At 48.8% G+C, this 18,109-nt stretch overlaps 1 protein-coding gene across 1 annotated transcript in view; it reads right to left on the minus strand.

The window, feature by feature from the left end:
- irag2 (inositol 1,4,5-triphosphate receptor associated 2) overlaps positions 1-18,109 on the minus strand; it is a 115,530-nt gene that overhangs the window by 12,781 nt on the left and 84,640 nt on the right. The window contains exons 8-18 of the mRNA XM_033039443.1: positions 17,398-17,444; positions 17,232-17,299; positions 16,273-16,404; positions 15,165-15,253; positions 11,402-11,477; positions 8,838-8,883; positions 8,708-8,735; positions 6,955-7,095; positions 4,138-4,269; positions 1,272-1,413; positions 163-206 (exon numbers count right to left, since the gene is read on the minus strand). Of these exons, the coding sequence (XP_032895334.1) occupies positions 163-206; positions 1,272-1,413; positions 4,138-4,269; positions 6,955-7,095; positions 8,708-8,735; positions 8,838-8,883; positions 11,402-11,477; positions 15,165-15,253; positions 16,273-16,404; positions 17,232-17,299; positions 17,398-17,444 (945 nt within the window). The remainder of the gene's footprint in view (positions 1-162; positions 207-1,271; positions 1,414-4,137; positions 4,270-6,954; positions 7,096-8,707; positions 8,736-8,837; positions 8,884-11,401; positions 11,478-15,164; positions 15,254-16,272; positions 16,405-17,231; positions 17,300-17,397; positions 17,445-18,109) is intronic.

The raw sequence follows: 18,109 nt of genomic DNA on the forward strand, positions 1-18,109 counted from the left end.
TTGAGGGATCTGGGACAAACGCAGGCAGGTGGGACTAGTGTAGATGGGACATGTTGGCTGGAGTGGGCAAGTTGTGCCTGTTTCCATGCTGTGTGACTCTATAAAGTCCAGTAAAGTCTGATAAAAGATGGTTTGAAAAGGCAACGCACTTCACACACTTACTTTGCCGTATGTCTGGCTGGGGAACCTCTTGTTCCTGGGTTCATCTGTAAACGAATGAAACATCGATTAACAATGGAAAGACTGCCATTGTTTTCCAGTCTTGAAGTTCAAAGGTTGCAGCGTTGTGTTAAAAGTAATGGGTCAAAGATTGGATCAGCTTAGAGATACAGCATGGAAACAGGCCCTTCGGCCCGCTGAGTCCATGCCAACCATCGATCACCCTTTCACACTAGTTTGATGTGTAGAAGGGAACTGCAGATGCTAGTTTATGCCAAATATACACACAAAGTGCGGGTCAGACAGCATCTCTGGAGATAAAGGATGGGCGATGTTTCGGAAAGACTATACAGGATTACAATCGAGCCATTCACAGTGTACAGATACATGTTGAAGGGGATATCGTGAATCATGTTTCGCGCAAGATAGAGCCAGTGAAGTCCGATCAAAGATAGTCCGAGGGTCTCCAATGAGGTAGATAGATAGTAGTTCAGGACCGCTCTCTGGGTGTTGGTAGGGAGGTTCAGTTGCCTGATAACAGCTGGGAAGAAACTGTCCCCGAGTCTGGAGGTGTGCGTTTTCACACTTCTACACCTTTTGCCCGATGGGAGAGGGGAGAAGAGGGAGTGGCCGGGCTGAGATTTGTCTTTGATTATGCTGCTGGCCTTGGCGGGGCAGGGTGAGGTGTAAATGGAGTAGTTTAGTTTAATGATACAGGCCCTTCGGCCCAGCGAGTCCATGCCGACCAGTGATCCCCACACATTAACACTATCCTGCACACACTAGGGACAATTTTTACACTTATTCCAAGCCAATTAACCTACAAACCTGTACGTCTTTGGAGCGTGGGGGAAAACCGAAGTCCTCGGAGAAAACCTACGCAGGTCTCGAGGAGAGCGTACAAACTCCGTACAGAGAGCACCCGTAGTTGGGTTCGAACCCGGGTCTCTGGCGTTGTAAGCGGTGCAAGGCAGCAACTCTACCGCTGTGCCACCGTGCTGCTCTGGATGGAGTACTCCTGGAAGGGTGGTTCATTCGAAGAGCAGGACTGGAAACAGCTCGCCCGCTACTTTTATAGCAACGACCAAATGCCGATGATCAGCGGCGGGTACCTGGGTGATCTCGAAGTGAGTTTCCGTTGTGGAGCAGCACTTGCTTCATCTCCTCCAGCTCTGAGTGTTCCTTCACGTACATCCGCTTCAGGTTCTCAACGTAGCGGATCATTACCTCCACCGCCTTGTTCACCCGCGTCTCCTGGTGGGCGCAAACACCAGCAGTCATTGCACGGTTTAGACAAAACACTCATTTAACTGAGCAACCCGTGGGAATAAATAATACGCCACACACTCCCACCACATTGAGTGGCCAAGATGCTGGGAGGGAAGGTTTAAGATGCAGGGGGGGGGGGGGGGGGGGGGAGAATCTAAGGTGGGGGAGATTTAAGATGAGGGGAGAAAGATTTATTGTGAGGGGAGGGGAAAATTTACGGTGAGGGGGCAAATTCAAGGTGAGGGGGAGATTTAAGGTGAGGGGGTGTGATTTAAGGTGAGGGGGTGATTTAAGGTGGGGGGGTGATTTAAGGTGGGGGGGGGGTGATTTAAGGTGAGAGGGGGTGATTTAAGGTGAGGGGGGGTGATTTAAGGTGAGGGGGGGTGATTTAAGGTGGTGAGGGGGGCAATTTAAGGTGAGGGGGGGGGTGATTTAAGGTGGGGGGGTGATTTAAGGTGAGGGGGGGTGATTTAAGGTGAGGGGGGTGATTTAAGGTGGTGGGGGTGATTTAAGGTGGGGGGGTGATTTAAGGTGGGGGGGGTGATTTAAGGTGAGGGGGTAGATTTAAGGTGAGGGGGGGAAGATTTATTTTGAGGGGGGGGAAATTCAAAGTCAGGGCGGGAGATTTAAGGTGGGGGGGGTGTGATTTAAGGTGAGGGTAGGAGATTTAAGGTGGGGAGGGGTGATTTAAGGTGAGGGGAGGAAGATTTAATTGGAAACTGCGGGGTAACATTGTTTTACTCCAAGGGTGGTGGGTGTATAGAACGAGCTGCAAGAGAGGATAGCTGAGGGAGGAACTATTGCAATGTTTAAGAATCATTTAGACAGGTACATGGATAGGACATGTTTAGAGAGATATGGGCCAAACGTAGGCAGGTGGGACTAGTGCAGATGGGACATGCTGGCCGGTGTGGGCTAGTTGGGCCGAAGGGCCTGTTTCCACGCTGTCTGACTCCATGACTCCAAATGTATCCCACAATATACGTATGTCCAATGTCTCCCTGTAGCTGTACCCGCATCATCCTCTGCACAAAGCCTCCACATCCTTCCTGCAACGGTGTGACCAGAACTGCAAGCAATAACCCAAATGCCGCTTCACCAGATTCAGTTAATGAAATAAATGGCAAACAATATTTAATAGGTAGACAAAAATGGTGGAGAAACTCAACGGGTGCGGCAACATCTATGGAGCGAAGGAAATAGGCATGATTTCGGGCCAAAACCCTTCTTCAGACTGATGTGAGGGTGGGTGCGGGGGGAGGGGGGGGGGGGGGAAAGAAGGAAAGAAGAAAGGAAGAGGTGGAGCCAGAGGGCTGAGGGAGAAAGCAAACGTGGCTGTGGTACCGGGTCTGGGTTAGGATGTGGTCGTAGAGTTGGTGGGAAGGGGGTATCACAGAGGTGGGGGGGGGGCAGTGAGAGAGGAGGTTGTTAAACACTTGCAGATATTGTAGATGGTGATCGTGAAGCCACCACCGCTGGCACTGCCCGGCTCTTGCGGAGTGCCCTGGTCGTTGCTCATCTCAACCATCAATATATGTAGTGCCAGCGCTCCCAGATCAGATATGGAACTGAATCAAGGAGTAATGTAACCGAGTGGTTACATTTAGTTTTAAGACCGATCCCTGCTTCTAGATTTCTCCACGAGAGGAAAGTCTTAAAGGGACTGAGGGGTAGATTTCCGTTGATAAAGAATGGTTGGTATCCGCAACGTGTTCTCAAGGGTGGTGGTGGAAGCAGATGCCACAATGAGGGGGCATTTAGACAGACACTTAAATAGTCAACATCTCAGGCAAGGCAGAGAAGGGTAATGTCCTAACGTGGGAAAAAGACACAAAGTGCTGGAGTAACTCAGTGGGTCAGGCAGCATCCCTGGAGAAGGTGGCTGGGTGACATTTTAGGTCGGGACACTTCTTCAGACTGATTTGAGGGGGGGGGGGGGGAAGAAAGCAGGAGTAGAGGTGGGGCAGGACAAAGCCTGGCAGGTAATAGGTGAATACAGGTGAGGGGGGAGGTTAATGACTGGAATGACGTGAGTCGGAAGGAACTGCAGATGCCTGTTTAAACCGAAGACAGACACAAAATGCTGGAGTAATTCCGTGAGTCAGACAGCATCTCTGGATTGAAGGGATGGGTGACGTTTCAGGTCGAGATCCTTCTTCAGTTACTCCACCATTTTGTGCCTAGCTTTGATACTCTGGAGTTTAGAAGGATGAGAGGATCTCATTGAAACATATAAGATTGTTAAGGGCTTGGACACACTAGAGGCAGGAAACATGTTCCAGATGTTGGGGGAGTCCAGAACCAGGGGCCACAGTTTAAGAATAAGGAGTAGGCCATTTAGAACGGAGACGAGGAAACACTTTTTCTCACAGAGAGTGGTGAGTCTGTGGAATTCTCTGCCTCAGAGGGCGGTGGAGGCAGGTTCTCTGGATGCTTTCAAGAGAGAGCTAGATGGGGCTCTTAAAAATAGCGGAGTCATGGGGATATGGGGAGAAGGCAGGAACGGGGTACTGATTGTGGATGATCAGCCATGATCACATTGAATGGCGGTGCTGGTTCGAAGGGCCGAATGGCCTACTCCTGCACCTATTGTCTATTGTGTATTGATAGGAACAAAGGCCAGAGATAAAATAAGGCAGAAGGTACGAGACGAGGAATCGGAAAGTCCCGGTACAAAGACCTTGGCCAACAAGAGTCAACGTGGTTCACCTGGTGAATGGCTCCCAACATTTCCGCACGGCTCACTACCCTCGTGATGGTCTGGGTGAGGATGCCGAGACTTTTCTCAAGCTTCTCGAAGATCTCCACCGACTGCTCCTCTTCACACAGGGGCCTCACCGTCTGCGGGAAACACAAGGCAGAAATGTGACAGAGAGCTGGGGCGGAACGGCGGCCCAGCGGAAGAGTTGCTGGGGTTCGATCCTGACCGCGGGTGCTGTCCGTGCGGAGTCTGCACGTTCTCCCCGTGACCTGCGTGGGTTCTCTCCGGTTTCCTCCCGCACTCCAAAGACGTGCAGGTTTTTGTAGCTTAATCAGCTTCGGTAAAAATTGTAATTTGTCCCTAGTGTGTGTAGGCTGTGTGTCAGATACGGGGATCGCTGGTCGGCACGGACTGGATAGTGCGAAGGGCCTGTTCCCATGCTGTATCTCTAAACTAAACCAAACTAAGCAGGGAGAGGAGGGGCAGAAGAGAGGGTGGGATGTGGTGAATACACCAAGAAATGGAGACATTGTCCACCCTAAGTCATGGATCTGGGTGTTTTAATGTGGCGCGGTGGTGAACAGGCTTCCTTGGATGAACCACCATGGCCTACTATCAGCGCGAGATATATAGAACGAGTTGCATGCAGTGTTAGTTTACTTTATAGGTGTAGGCTTGTTATTGTCATGTTTAGTTTAGTTTAGAGATACAGCGCAGAAACAGGCCCTTCAGCCCACCGAGTCCGCGCCGACCAGTGGTCCCCACACACTGAAGGGCCTGTCCCACTTTCACCACCTAATTCACGACCTCTGCCGAGTTTGCCCTTGACTCATACTCGCAGCATGGTCGTCACGAGGTCGTAGGTAGGTCGTAGCAGGTCGTGATGCTAGTCGTAGGTACTCGTGGCATCAAGTAGGGTCGGGGCGCCTTTTCTAGCCTGATGAAAAATGTCCACGAGTAAAAAAGGTCGTGAATTAGGCCGTGAAAGTGGGTCAGGCCCTTAACGCTATCCCACACACACTAGGGGTAATTTACACATACACCAAGCCAGTTAACCTACAAACCTGTACGTCTTTGGAGTGCGAGAAGAAACTGAAGATCTCATGTGTATCGAGGTACAGCAAAGATATTTTTTTGCATGCTATTCAACCAGGTCAGATAGTACTGTACATTAATACAATCAAGTCAAACTCAAGTACAACAGGTAGAGCAAAGGGGAAGATACAGAGTGCAGAATACAGTTCTCAGCATTGTAGTGCATCAGTTCCAGAGACACAGTCCAATGTCCGCAATGGGGTAGAGGTGAATCGGACAGTACCCTGGCTTATGGAAGGACCGTTCAGAAGCCTGATAACAGAGGGGAAGAAGCTGTTCCTGTGTCTGGGGGTGGGCACTTTCAAGCTTCTGTATCTGGAGTGGGACGGGTGTTGGATTATCTTGTCTGCTTTTTTGAGGCTCTGTGTGAAGAACTAGGCTACATCTGCAAGTAACTCTCTGCTATTTTTTTACAGTCTTGGGCAGAGCTGTTCCTAAACCAAGCTGTGAAGAGGTGGCGCAGTGGTAGAGTTGCTGCCTCACAGCGCCAGAGACCCGGGTCCGATCCTGATCACAGGTGCTGTCTGGGCGGAGTTTGTACGTTCTCCCCGTGACCGCGTGGGTTTTCACCGGGTGCACCGGTTTCCTCCCACACTCCAAAGACGTAGAGTTTTGCAGATTAATGGGCTTCGGTAAAATTGTAAATTGTCCCTGGTGTGTGTGGGAGAGTGCTAGTGTGCGGGGTGATCTCTAGACAGCGCTGGGCCAAAGGGCCTGTTTCCGCGCTGTATCTCTAAACTCTAAAGCTATGTAACATGACGGCATGCTTTCTATGGTGGAGATCAGTCTCTTGAGGAAGTAGAGGCGTTGGTCTGCCATCTTGCCTGTCACATTAATGTGGCTGGTCCAGGATACATCGTTGGTAACATTGTGAAGAGGGTAGTGTGAGGAAAGAGTAGGAATGAAACGAAGATCAACATAAAGTGCTGGAGTAACTCAGAGGGTCAGGCAACATCTCTGGAGATAAAGGATGGGTCATGGTTGGGGTCAGAACCCTTCCTCAGGCTGAAGCACCTCCTCCAACCTCATCTACTTTATCCATTTCGCTTATTGTGGGCTCCTATATATCGGTGAGACCAAGTGTAGACTGGGCGATCATTTCTGGGCCGAACACTTACGCTCAGTCCCCCTTGGCCCACGCGATCTCCCGGTTGCCAACCATTTTAACTCCCCTTCCCACTCTGACCTTTCGGTCCAGGGCTTCTTCCATTGTCAAGAGTGAGGCCACACACACATTGGAGGGAGCAGACCTCATATTTCGCTTGGCCAGCTTACAACCCAGCGGTATGAATCCTGGTTTCTCTAGATTCAAGTAACCCTTGCATTCCCTCTCTGCCCCCCCTCCCCCGTTCTAGTCATCCTGCAAGACCCATTGTTTGCACCCCCCGTATCTCTTTGTTATCACCTCTTCCCCAGCCAACAATTGGTCAGTATGGGCTTCACCCTTCCGTGGTCATCTGTTGCCGGGCCCTGATTTGTTCTGGCCTTTTCCTACCTACAGTCCCCCTCTCCCTCCCCAAAGAAGGGTCCCTGCCCGAAATGTCACCCACCCCTTTTCTCCAGAGATGCTGCCTGATCTGCTGAGTTCCTCCAGCACTAGGTGTCCAATGTACGGTATAAACCAGCATCTGCAGACCCATCCTACACTCCTGCACACGCAGGAATAAAACAAATAGAATGAAAGCTTTGATTTTTCTACCAGCAAGACGACAAATGAGCTCCGTGCCGACCTGCAAAGCTTGCTGACATTTCTCAATCTCCTTCTTCAGATTCAATTCCGCCAGGTCCCGGGATCGTTCCTCCAGACGCAGCCTCTTATCCAGGGTGAACATATCGCACTTGAAGCCCAGCGAGAAGCGGAGAAACTCGGCCTGCGTTTAACACAAGAGATGATTCGGTGTTAATATCTGTCCTGCTACTGGCCGCTCCATTCTCTCAGCAGATGACAGTCCCTTCATCTCAGGAATTAACAGAACTGCCAAGTTTTGTCAGAGCATTTCAGTATTCTAGTACCTTAAAATCAGTATTTTGCTGAGGAAATCAGTATTTTTACGAGGTGCTATTTTGCTGAAAAAAATGTTGTTTTTTTATGTGTGGTCATACCAATGTAAGAGTACAAGAATGCATAACTTTGCTACCAATTGACATGTCTTCTACGCACCTTACTTGACAGTGCATTCATTGCCATCTCTTTATATACTTCTGTTTGAACGGCTGCTTCCTGCTTTTAGCACCAGATGATGATGTAGAAGCCATTTTGGAAGCCTCCCTCTCCCTCCCTCCCTCTCTCTCCCTCCTTCCTCTCTGTCCCTCCCCCTCCCACCCTCCCTCCCTCCCTCTCTCTCTCCCTTTCCCTCCCTCTCTTATCCCCTCTCGCCTTCTCCCTCCCCGAACAGTCTGTGACCTATAGCGCTGTGGCCATAGATCTATGTGTAAAGGCAATAGCGTTCCAGCTGGTAGCGCTATAATTAGAACCCATAGCGTTACACTGACAGCGCTGTTTAAACCTGTAGCGGGACAGGCAGATCAAAGCTTACAAAAATAATCATGCAGGTCTTGAAAATGAAAATACTAATAGATTTAATCTGCTATAATTTTTAGAGTTACAGTATGACTTTTTATATCCTTGCATTTTTTAAACAGCAGGATGAAACAGGAAGTCGGGCCGATTTTAAATAAATACGTATTTTACAAAGCAACATCCGTATTCTGATCGCATTTCCGTCCAAAATACGGAAACTCCATACTACATGGTAGCTCTGAATTAACCTTGTGAACCTACACTGCACTCCCTCAATAGCAAGAATGTGGAGCCCCAAACTGCACACAATACTCCAGGTGTGGTCTCACTAGGGCCCTGTACAACTGGAGAACTCCTCTCTCCAATGGGAGTTCTGTGAAACCCTCTCTCACTAGCTCCCCCTCTGTGATTCCCGTTTCTCTCCTGCTCCTCAACCATGTTAGAGTCATATAATATGTCAAAGGCCCTTTGGCCCAACTTGCCCAAGCCAACCAACATGCCCCATTTACGCTAGTCCCACCTTCCCGCATATGACCCATGCCCCTCTAGACTTTTAGACTCACACCCAGAGCATGGAAACCAGGCCCTTCGGCCCAACTTGCCAACACCGACCAACATGTCCCATATACACTAGTCCCACCTGCCTGCGTTTGGCCCATATCCCTCCGAACCTGCCCTATCCATGTACCTGTCTAGTTGTTTCTTATATGTTGCGATAGTCCCTGCCTCAACTACCTCCTCCGGCAGCTTGTTCCATACATCCACCACCAAGTGCAGAGACAACTGGTTTGAACCACTTATGGGGGGGGGGGGGGGTAAATTGTAAATTGTCCCTGGTGCGTGTGGAATAATGTTAACGTGCGGGGATCACTGGTCGGCGGGGACTTGGTGGGCCGAAGGGCCTGTTTCCGCGCTGAATCTCTAAAACTAAACAGCGCTCAGCTTGCAGACGGCCCACCTACCTCCACGTCCTGTTCAGTTGCGAGGGCACTGTGGGGACAAGAAGGACAAACGTCAGTCTGCACTTTCCAGAGATGCAAATGGAAAAAGCACGCTGCAACGACACGGAGAGAACAAAGGTCCAAGTCCTACCTCTGAGAGTTGCTCTTCCTCAACAAGTCTCCAATATGCTGCTTTCCTGCCAAAGAGACAGAGAGTTGGTGCCTATTGTTACGTGAAAGTTCACAACCACGCAAGGGTCAAGGGTCAAGCCACTGCTGGCTGGTCTTTGCCAAGCACCCATGTTAATGCGGCCTAAAATGACGCGTGGGCCTTCGCATGCTGGCCACAGAGAAGGATTTGTGGGGAGATCTTACAGAGGTGTACAAAATCGTGAGAGGAATAAGTATAAGACGTTGGTGCGGATGGATGAGGAAGGGTCTCGACCCGAAAGATCCTTCTTTATGTCTACAAAGCCCTTAACGGGTTTGCCCCCAACTACACCAAAAATCTGCTTACCCCCCACACCACCTCCAGGTCCCTCAGCTCGGCCGACTTGGGGTTACTGAACATCCCGCGGTCTAGGTTTAAGCTCAGGGGCGACCGTGCCTTTGCGGTTGCAGCTTCTAGACTGTGGAACAACATCCCTCTTCCCATCAGAACTGCCCCCTCCATCGACTCCTTTAAGTCGAGACTTAAAACTCATCTTTACTCCCAAGCCTTTCTTGACGTCCTCTGAGGGAGGGCTATATGTATGTATTTATGTATGTACTTAATCTATGAACCACTGTTGTATAACCTTAGTACCTCCGCCAATGTAAAGCACTTTGGTCAACGAGAGTTGTTTTTTAAATGTGCTACAGAAATATAAGTGACTTGACTTGACTTGTAACATCACCTATTCCTTCTCTCCAGTGATGCTGCCTGTCCCACTGAGTTACTCCAACTTTTTGTGTCTATCTTTGCATTTAGAGTATTGTGTTCAGTTCTGGGGACCATGTTATAGGAAAGGTGTTGTCAAGCTGGAAAGGGTGAAGAGAAGATTTACGAGGATTTTGCCAGGACTCAAGGGTCTGAGCTACAGGGAGAGGTTGAGCAGGCTGGGGCTCTATTCCTTGGAGCGCAGGAGGGTGAGGGGTGATCTTATAGAGGTGTACAAAATCATGAGAGGAATAGATCGGGTAGACGCGCAGAGTCTCTGGCCCAGAGTAGGTGAATCGGAGACCAGGGGATATAGGTTTAAGGTGAGGGGGGAAAGATTTAATAGGAACCTGAGGGGTAACTTTTTCCACACAAATAGTGGTGGGTGTGTGGAACGAGCTGCCGGAGGAAGTAGTCGAGGCAGGTACCATTGCAACGTTTAAGAAACATTTACACAGGTACATGGATAGTAATGGGTTTTGAGGGATATGGGCCAGATGCAAGCAGGTGGTACCAGTATAGATGGAACATGTTGCATATAGTGTGCAAGTTGGGCTGAAGGACTTGTATGACTCTTTGAATCTCCCATCATCCATTTCAATCACCCTACTATTTAAAAATTACTTTCCTATCTGTAAATCTGTTTTTAGAGATACACAGAGCCGCTGTTGCTGGCTTGCCCAGAAAAAGAGACAAAGTGCTGGAGTAACAGGCAGCATCTCTGGAGAACATGGATATTTGACACTTCAGGGCCTTACTGGGCCCACTAATTCTAGATATTCTATTGGAACATAGAACAAAACTGTACAAAAACAGGTCCTTCAGGCTACAATGCCGGTGCTGAACATGATTTCACAGCCAACTCATATCCGCCTGCACATATTCCATATCCTTCCATGTCCATGTGTCCATCCAAATGGCTCCTAAATATCACCGTCATATCGGCCTCAACAACCACCCCCGACACTCACCACTCTGAAAAAAAAAAAAGACCTCACAAATCTCCTTTAAAGTTTGACCCTCTCATCTTAAAGCTAACCCCCCTTCTATTTGATTTTTCTATCCTGGGGGGAAGGTTCTGGCTGTCCACCATACCTATGCCTCTCAATCATCTGCGCTTTTCTATCCGGTCTCCCCACAACCTCTGACGTTCCAGAGAAAACAATCCAAGTCTGGTCCAATCCCTCCCTGTAGCTAATACATTATACAGGACGGTGGTGCAGCAGTGCGATGGAAGTGACAAGTTTATGCAGGGCCACATGCTGACTCGGTCTTCTCTATCGGAGGCCCCAACCGCAGGTCTGGCAGACAGGAACACCGGGAGCCCGCGGGTCCCTGCTGGGAGATCGCTTTTCGGGGCTTCCGCAACGGCGACTTCTCCCGCCCGAGTTGCGGGGTTGAAGATTACCTGGAGCGGGGCCTTACATCACCGCCCCGAGCGGCTTGGAATGGCTGCGGGACTTTGCTAGCGCCCGCCGGGGGCTCCAACAACAAGACCCGGAGCGTGGCTTTAATGGCCGCGGGACAATTACCATCGCCCGCCGGGGGCTTTGACTCTGACATCGGGGGGGAGAGGGGAGTGCAGGGGAGAGATAAGTTTTTTTGCCTTCCATCACAGCGAGGAGGAGATGCGCTGTGATGGATGTCTGTGTAAATTGTGTTGTGTCTTGGGTCTTTTTCTTTTTGTATGTATGACTGCAGAAACAACATTTCATTTGGACCTCAACGAGGTTCAAATGACAAATAAAATTGTATTGTATTGTATTGTATCAATATAATAAATTGATCATTCTCACCTGTCGCTCTGATAGGATCTACCTTTTCACCACATGAGCTCATCTCATCCACAGCCACAGATCCTCGGGTAGCCTCCTAAACATTGGGGTGTGGGGAAGATAAACAACTGTTAAGAATGTCGAACGCAGCCAGCAACTCACTGGATTAATAAACATATGGCAAACGTTCAAACACAACATTGTACAAACGAAACAATGGAGGCAGGTACGATAGTGGCGTTTAAGAGACTTTTTGATGGGCATACGGATATGCAGGGAATGAAGGGATGTGGACCACATGCAGGCAGAGAAGAGTCGGTGGTGACACGGGCAAACATGGAACTGCAGATGCTGGTAGACACAATAGGCCACAAAGTGCTGGATTTAGAAGGATGAGAGGGTATCTCATTGAAACATATAAGATTGTTAAGGGCTTGGACACGCTAGAGGCAGGAACATGCTAGAGGCATGTTCCCAATGTTGGGGGAGTCCAGAACCAGGGGCCACAGTTTAAGAATAAGGAGTAAGCCATTTAGAACGGAGATGAGGAAACACTTTTTCTCACAGAGAGCGGTGAGTCTGTGGAATTCTCTGCCTCAGTGGGCGGTGGAGGCAGGTTTTCTGGATGCTTTCAAGAGAGAGCTAGATAGGGCTCTTAAAAATAGCGGAGTCAGGGGATATGGGGAGAAGGCAGGAACGGGGTACTGATTGGGGATGATCAGCCATGATCACATTGAATGGCGGTGCTGGATCGAAGGGCCAAATGGCCTACTCCTGCACCTATTGTCTATTGCTAACCGTGGGGTGGCATGGTGGCACAGCAGTAGAGTTGCTGCCTTACAGCGCTTGCAGCGCCGGAGACACGGGTTCGATCCCGACTACGGGTTCTGTCTGTACGGAGTTTGTACGTTCTCCCCGTGATCTGTGTGGGTTTTTTCTGAAATCCTGATTTCCTCCCACACTCCAAAGACATACAGATATGTAAGTTAATTGGCTTGGTGTATGTGTAAATTGTCCCTAGTGTGTGTGTGTGTGTGTGTGTGTGTGTGTGTGTGTGTGTGTGTGTGTGTGTGGGATAGTGCTAGTGTATGGGCATCTCTGGTCGGTGCAGACTCAGTGAACCTGTTTCTGCGCTGTAAACTAAACTAAACTCAGCTGGTCAGGCAGCATCTGTGAAGAGCGTGGATGGGTGACGTTTTGCGGCAACTGCCGACTGTCCGGTATTTACCGGCACCGTATCAGCTGCTGGGTTGACCAGGGAGTGAGGATTTGATGGTCATCTTCATCTTGCACTAGAAATCCAAGACTGAAATGAATAGAAATTGTGGAAAATCAGACAAATACAGTGCCCTCCATAATGTTTGGGACAAAGACCCGTCATTTATTTAATTGCCTCTGTACTCCACAATTTGAGATTTGTAATAGAAAAAAATCACATGCGGTTAAAGTGCACATTGTCAGATTTTAATAAAGGCCAGATGGCACAATGGGCTAAGTGTTCGGCTGGCAACCGGAAGGTAGCTGGTTCGAATCCCGCTTGGAGTGCATACTGTCGTTGTGTCCTTGGGCAAGACACTTCACCCACCTTTGCCTGTGTGTGTCCTTGGGCAAGACACTTCACCCACCTTTGCCTGTGTGTGTGTGAATGTAATTATGTGAAGCACTTTGGGGTCAATGCAAGTTGACTAAAAATGTGCTATATAAATAAAGAAATTTAATTTTAATTTAAATTTTTAAACATTTTGGTTTCACCATGAAGAAAGTACAGCAGTGTTTATACATAGTTCCCCCCCTATTTCAGGGCACCATAATGTTTGGGACACAGCAATGTCATGTAAATGAAAGTAGTCATATTTAGTATTTTGTTGCATATCCTCTACATGTAATGACTGCTTGAAGTCTGCGATTCATGGACATCACCAGTTGCTGGGTGTCTTCTCTGGTGATGCTCTGCCAGGCCTGTATTACAGTCATCTTTAGCTTATGCCTGTTTTGGGGGCTAGTCCACAAGCATGCTCAGTTGGGTTCAGATCGGATGATTGACTTGGCCACTGAAGAATTGACCATTTTTTAGTTTTGAAAAACTCCGTTGGTGCTTTAGCAGTATGTTTGGGATCATTGTCTTGCTGTAGAATGAACTGCCGGCCAATGAGTTTTGAGGCATTTGTTTGAACTTGAGCAGATAGATGTGTCTATACACTTCAGAATTCATTTTGCTACTACCATCAGTAGTTGTATAATCAATGAAGATATGTGAGCCAATACCTTCAGCAGCCATACATGCCCAGGCCATAACACTGTGTTTCACAGATGAGGTGGTATGCTTTGGATCTTGGGCAGTTCCTTCTCTCCTCCATACTTTTCTCTTGCCATCATTCTGATATAAGTTAATCTTCGCCTCATCTGTCCACAAGACCTTTTTCCAGAACTGTGGTTGCTCTTTTCAGTACTTCTTGACAAACTGTAACCAGGCCATCCTGTTTTGCGACTAAGCAGTGGTTTGTATCTTGCAGTGTAGCCTCTGTATTTCTGTTCATGAAGTCTTCTGCGGACAGTGGTCATTGACAAATCCACACCTGAAGAGTGTTTCTGATCTGTCGGACTGGTGTTTGTGGATTTTTCTTTATTATAGAGAGAATTTATCTGTCATCAGTTGTGGAGGTCTTCCTTGGCCTGCCAGTCCCTTTGCGATTAGTAAACTCACCAGTGCTCTCTTTCTTCTTAATGATGTTCAAAGCAGTTGATTTTGGTAAGCCTAATGTTTAGCTGATGTCTCTAACAATTTTATTCTTGTTTCTCAGTCTCATAATGGCTTCTTTGACTTTCATTGGCACAACTTTGGTCCTCATGTTGATAAACAGCAATAAAAGTTTCCAAAGGTGATGGAAAGACTGGAGGAAAGACTAGGTGCTGAGAGCTCTCTTATACCTGCATTAAGGAGGCAATTAAACACACCTGAACAATTACAAACACCCGTGAAGCCATGTGTCCCAAACATTATGGTGCCCTGAAATGCCCATAAACACAGCTGTAATTTCTACATGCTGAAACCAAACTGCAGAAAAATACCCTTTAATAAAATCTGACAATGTGCACTTTAACAGCATGTGATTTTATTCTATTACAAATCTCAAATTGTGTACGGAGGCAAATAAATAAATGATGGGTCTTTGTCCCAAACATTACGGAGGGCAATGTACATGAGGTGAGAGGACAAAGACTTTGCATGAGAAGGGAGAGATTTAATAGGAAGCTGAGGAGTAACGTTTTCCACACAGAGGGTGGTGGGTATATGGAACGAGCTGCCAGAGGAGGCAGATAATATAACAACATTTAAAAGGCATTTGGACAGGTACATGGATAGGAGATGCTTGGTGGGATATGGACCAAACGCAGGCAGGGGGGACTGGTATAGATGGGGCATGTGTGGAGGAAGGAACCGCAGATGCTGGTTTATACCGAAGATAGACACGAAATGCTGGAGTAACTCAGCGGGTCAGGCAGCATCTCTGGAGAAAAGGAATGGATGATGTTTCATTGGCTAGGGCATTGGGTTGAAGGGCCTGTTTTCATGCTGTGTGACTCAGGCAGATGTAAAATGAGTAAAGTGGGCATCTTCTCTACAGAGAGACCGTCCGGAACTGCAAGTGCTATGTTTGCCCGCAGTCGTGACAATTCATGCCACTAACCACTAAAGACTAGGTTGACAAAACACCCTTGCCTTCGAAGGCAACAGGTACATCCACATTATTTTTTTTGTTAAATGCATTTTTGTTTCCCATACCAAATTAGTTTTTACTTTTACTGGTTGGTTGCAGTTGGTGGCAGATGATTCAGTGCCCGGTTGACAACCCGCTGGAGGCAGTGGACCATCTGTGGAAACAAATATCAGTCACTTCTTCTTCACCTTCCTTCGCCCCTTGCGATTCCCTCAGGGAAGTCGATCCCTGCAGGATTCCCGCATCGCACAAGCTCAACGCTAAAATAATCTGCTCACCCCCTCTCCCATTCCCCACCACCCCAGTGTGCGCCCATACCCCACACTGCCCTGCCCCTCTTTCCATCCCCCCTCTCAACATATCTTGCTCCCCACCCATCCCCTTATCTCCCGACCTACAGCTTAAAGGGGCTGTCCCACTTGGTGTTATTTTCGGCGACTGCCGGCATCATTGACTGACGTATCAGGTCACCGATAAAGTCGCGGCGTGACGACGGATTGACGCGCGGTGTCTCCTCACGTGTCGCAACATTTCTTTTGTCGCTGTTGGATTTTGAAATGTTCAAAATCTTTCGACGACCCTGATATGACGCCGGCAGTCGCCGAAAAAAACGCCAAGTGGGACAGGCCCTTTACAGTTCTCTCTTCGTCCGACACCCTTTTGTCCCCTTTATACCTCCAGCCTTTGTCATTCACTCCACCCATCTGCCAATTATTCCATGTATCACTTGTGTAGGAAGGAACTGCAGATGCTGGTTTATACCGAAGATAGACACAAAATGCTGGAGTGACTCAGCGTGTCAGGCACCATCTTTGGATAAAAGGAATAGGTGACATTTCGGGTCGGAAGCCCACTTCAGGGAGTGTCTATCCACCTATCACTTCCCAGGCTTTGTCCCACTCCCATTTATCTTTCCCAGATTTCTCCGCCCTACTAGAATCCATCCCAAACCAAAAGGACCACCGATTCTTTCCCTGCTCGGATGCTGCCTGACCTGCTGAGTTACTCCAGCGTTTGTGTTTTGGCTTTGTGAAACAAAAAGTGTAAATTGTCCATGGTGTGTGGGATAGCCCTCGTGCATGGAGATCGCTGGTCGGTGCAGACTCGGTGGACCGAAGAGCCTGTTTCCGCACTATGTCTCTAAACAAAACAATGCAATAGAGAAGGATTTACCCACGGAGCCAGCTTTAATCACGTCGCCCACACTGGCACTGCTTTCGCCACCTTCACTGGGTGCTGTTGAGACTTCATGTTGTTCCGGGTTCTTATCGGTCTGTATGGAGCAAGTATCGGGGAGAGCGGACCCTGTTTTAGAGCACAAGAGACGTCAACATTTAGTTCAGTGTAGTGTCACATGTACCGAGGTACAGTGAAAAGCTTTTATTGCGTGCTAACCAGTCAGCGGAAAGACAATACATGATTACAATCAAGCCGTCCACATTGTACAGATACATGATAAAGGGAAATAAAGTGATAAAAGATAGTCTGAGGGTCTCCCATGAGGTAGATAATAGTTCAGGACAGCTCTCTCGTTGGTGGGATGGTTCAGTTGCCTGGTAACAGCTGAGAAGAAGCTGTCCCTGAATCTGGAGGTGTGAGTTTTCACACTTCTGAACATCTAGCCCGATGGAAGAGAGAGTGGCCAGGGTGCGACTCGTCCTTGATTATGCTGCTGGCCTTGCCGAGGCAGCGTGAGGTGTAAATGGAGTCAATGGAAGGGAGGTTGGTTTGTGCGATGGTCTGGGCTGGGTCCACAATCCGCAGCGATTTCTCACAGTCTTGGATGGAGCTGTTCCCAAACCATGCTGTGATGCATCCCGAAAAAATGCTTTCTCCGGCGCAACTGTAGAATTTGCTGAGGGTTGTTGAAGACTTGCCGAACTTCTGAAGCCTCCTAAGGAAGTAGAGGCATTGGTGTGCTTTCTTGGTTGTTGCTTCAATATGGGTGGTCCAGGAGAAGTTGTTTGTGATATTGACTCCTAGGAATTTGAACCATATTGACGTTGGCGCCGTCGTTGCAAACGCTTCACGACCTGAAGTCGATCGCTAACTCCTTTGTCCTGCTGATGTTACAAAAGCTAATGGGCACCTGCGTGTTTGACCATTCCCATATCAGGAAGGTTGTTGCTTACCGGACATTGTGGAGCTGTCCAAGGTAGCAACAGGATCTGCACTCAGCTGGTGGTGATCACGCTCTTCACTGCATAATGACAAAATGGCAACGTTAGTTGCGGCTTTGCGGATTCTTAAATTAAAACAAAACCTTGAATGTTTTTTTAGGAGGAGGGAGAGTCTTACCTGGTCGGAAGCAGTTCGTTGTGGTCGACTCTCTCATCAGCAGATGCCTGGACAAAAAACACATTGCAACAAGTCCAACACTCTGAGTGGACCCCCGGCGAGCCGCGGCCGTATCCCAACAGCATTCCCGGCCCGCCCGCCGCAGAACCGGGAACCTGCCCGGAGTGGGAAGCCCCACGGAGGAGGGTGGAGGAGAGGTGGGGGGGGGGGTGTGGGGGGGGGGCCAGACACTGGACAATGGGCCGGGTGAGAAGAACCAGGTGGTCGGAGCTTCCGCTCCCTGAGGGTCACCTTCCCAACAGGAGGCGAGCCACTCGTTGGGGTACGAGGGCTGAAGAGGGCCGGGCATGGAGACGCACGACGGTCCGGATAGAGGCGACGGCTATAAAATGTGGAACTAAGCTGGGACTGTAATACGGTGCCAAAGTGGCGACTCTTGCATATGGATTCAGTGGGCTGTTCCCTACATGCTGTACTAACTGGGAGATTGTGCTAATGTACGGGGATAGTCTCGCTGAACTGTACGCTAAAAACAAAAGTATTTCACTGCACCTTGGTACACGTGATAATAAAGAAAGCATTGATCATTTGTCAGCATCTATCTATGGCAAGGGCATGGTGGGCCGTAAGGCCTGTTTCCGCACTGTATCTCTAAACAAAACTTCTATATCATGGCTCATCTGGATGCATGGGGCTGTTTCCATTTCCGAAG

This window comes from Amblyraja radiata, chromosome 21 (assembly GCF_010909765.2).
Source record: "Amblyraja radiata isolate CabotCenter1 chromosome 21, sAmbRad1.1.pri, whole genome shotgun sequence".
Lineage (NCBI taxonomy): Eukaryota > Metazoa > Chordata > Chondrichthyes > Rajiformes > Rajidae > Amblyraja > Amblyraja radiata.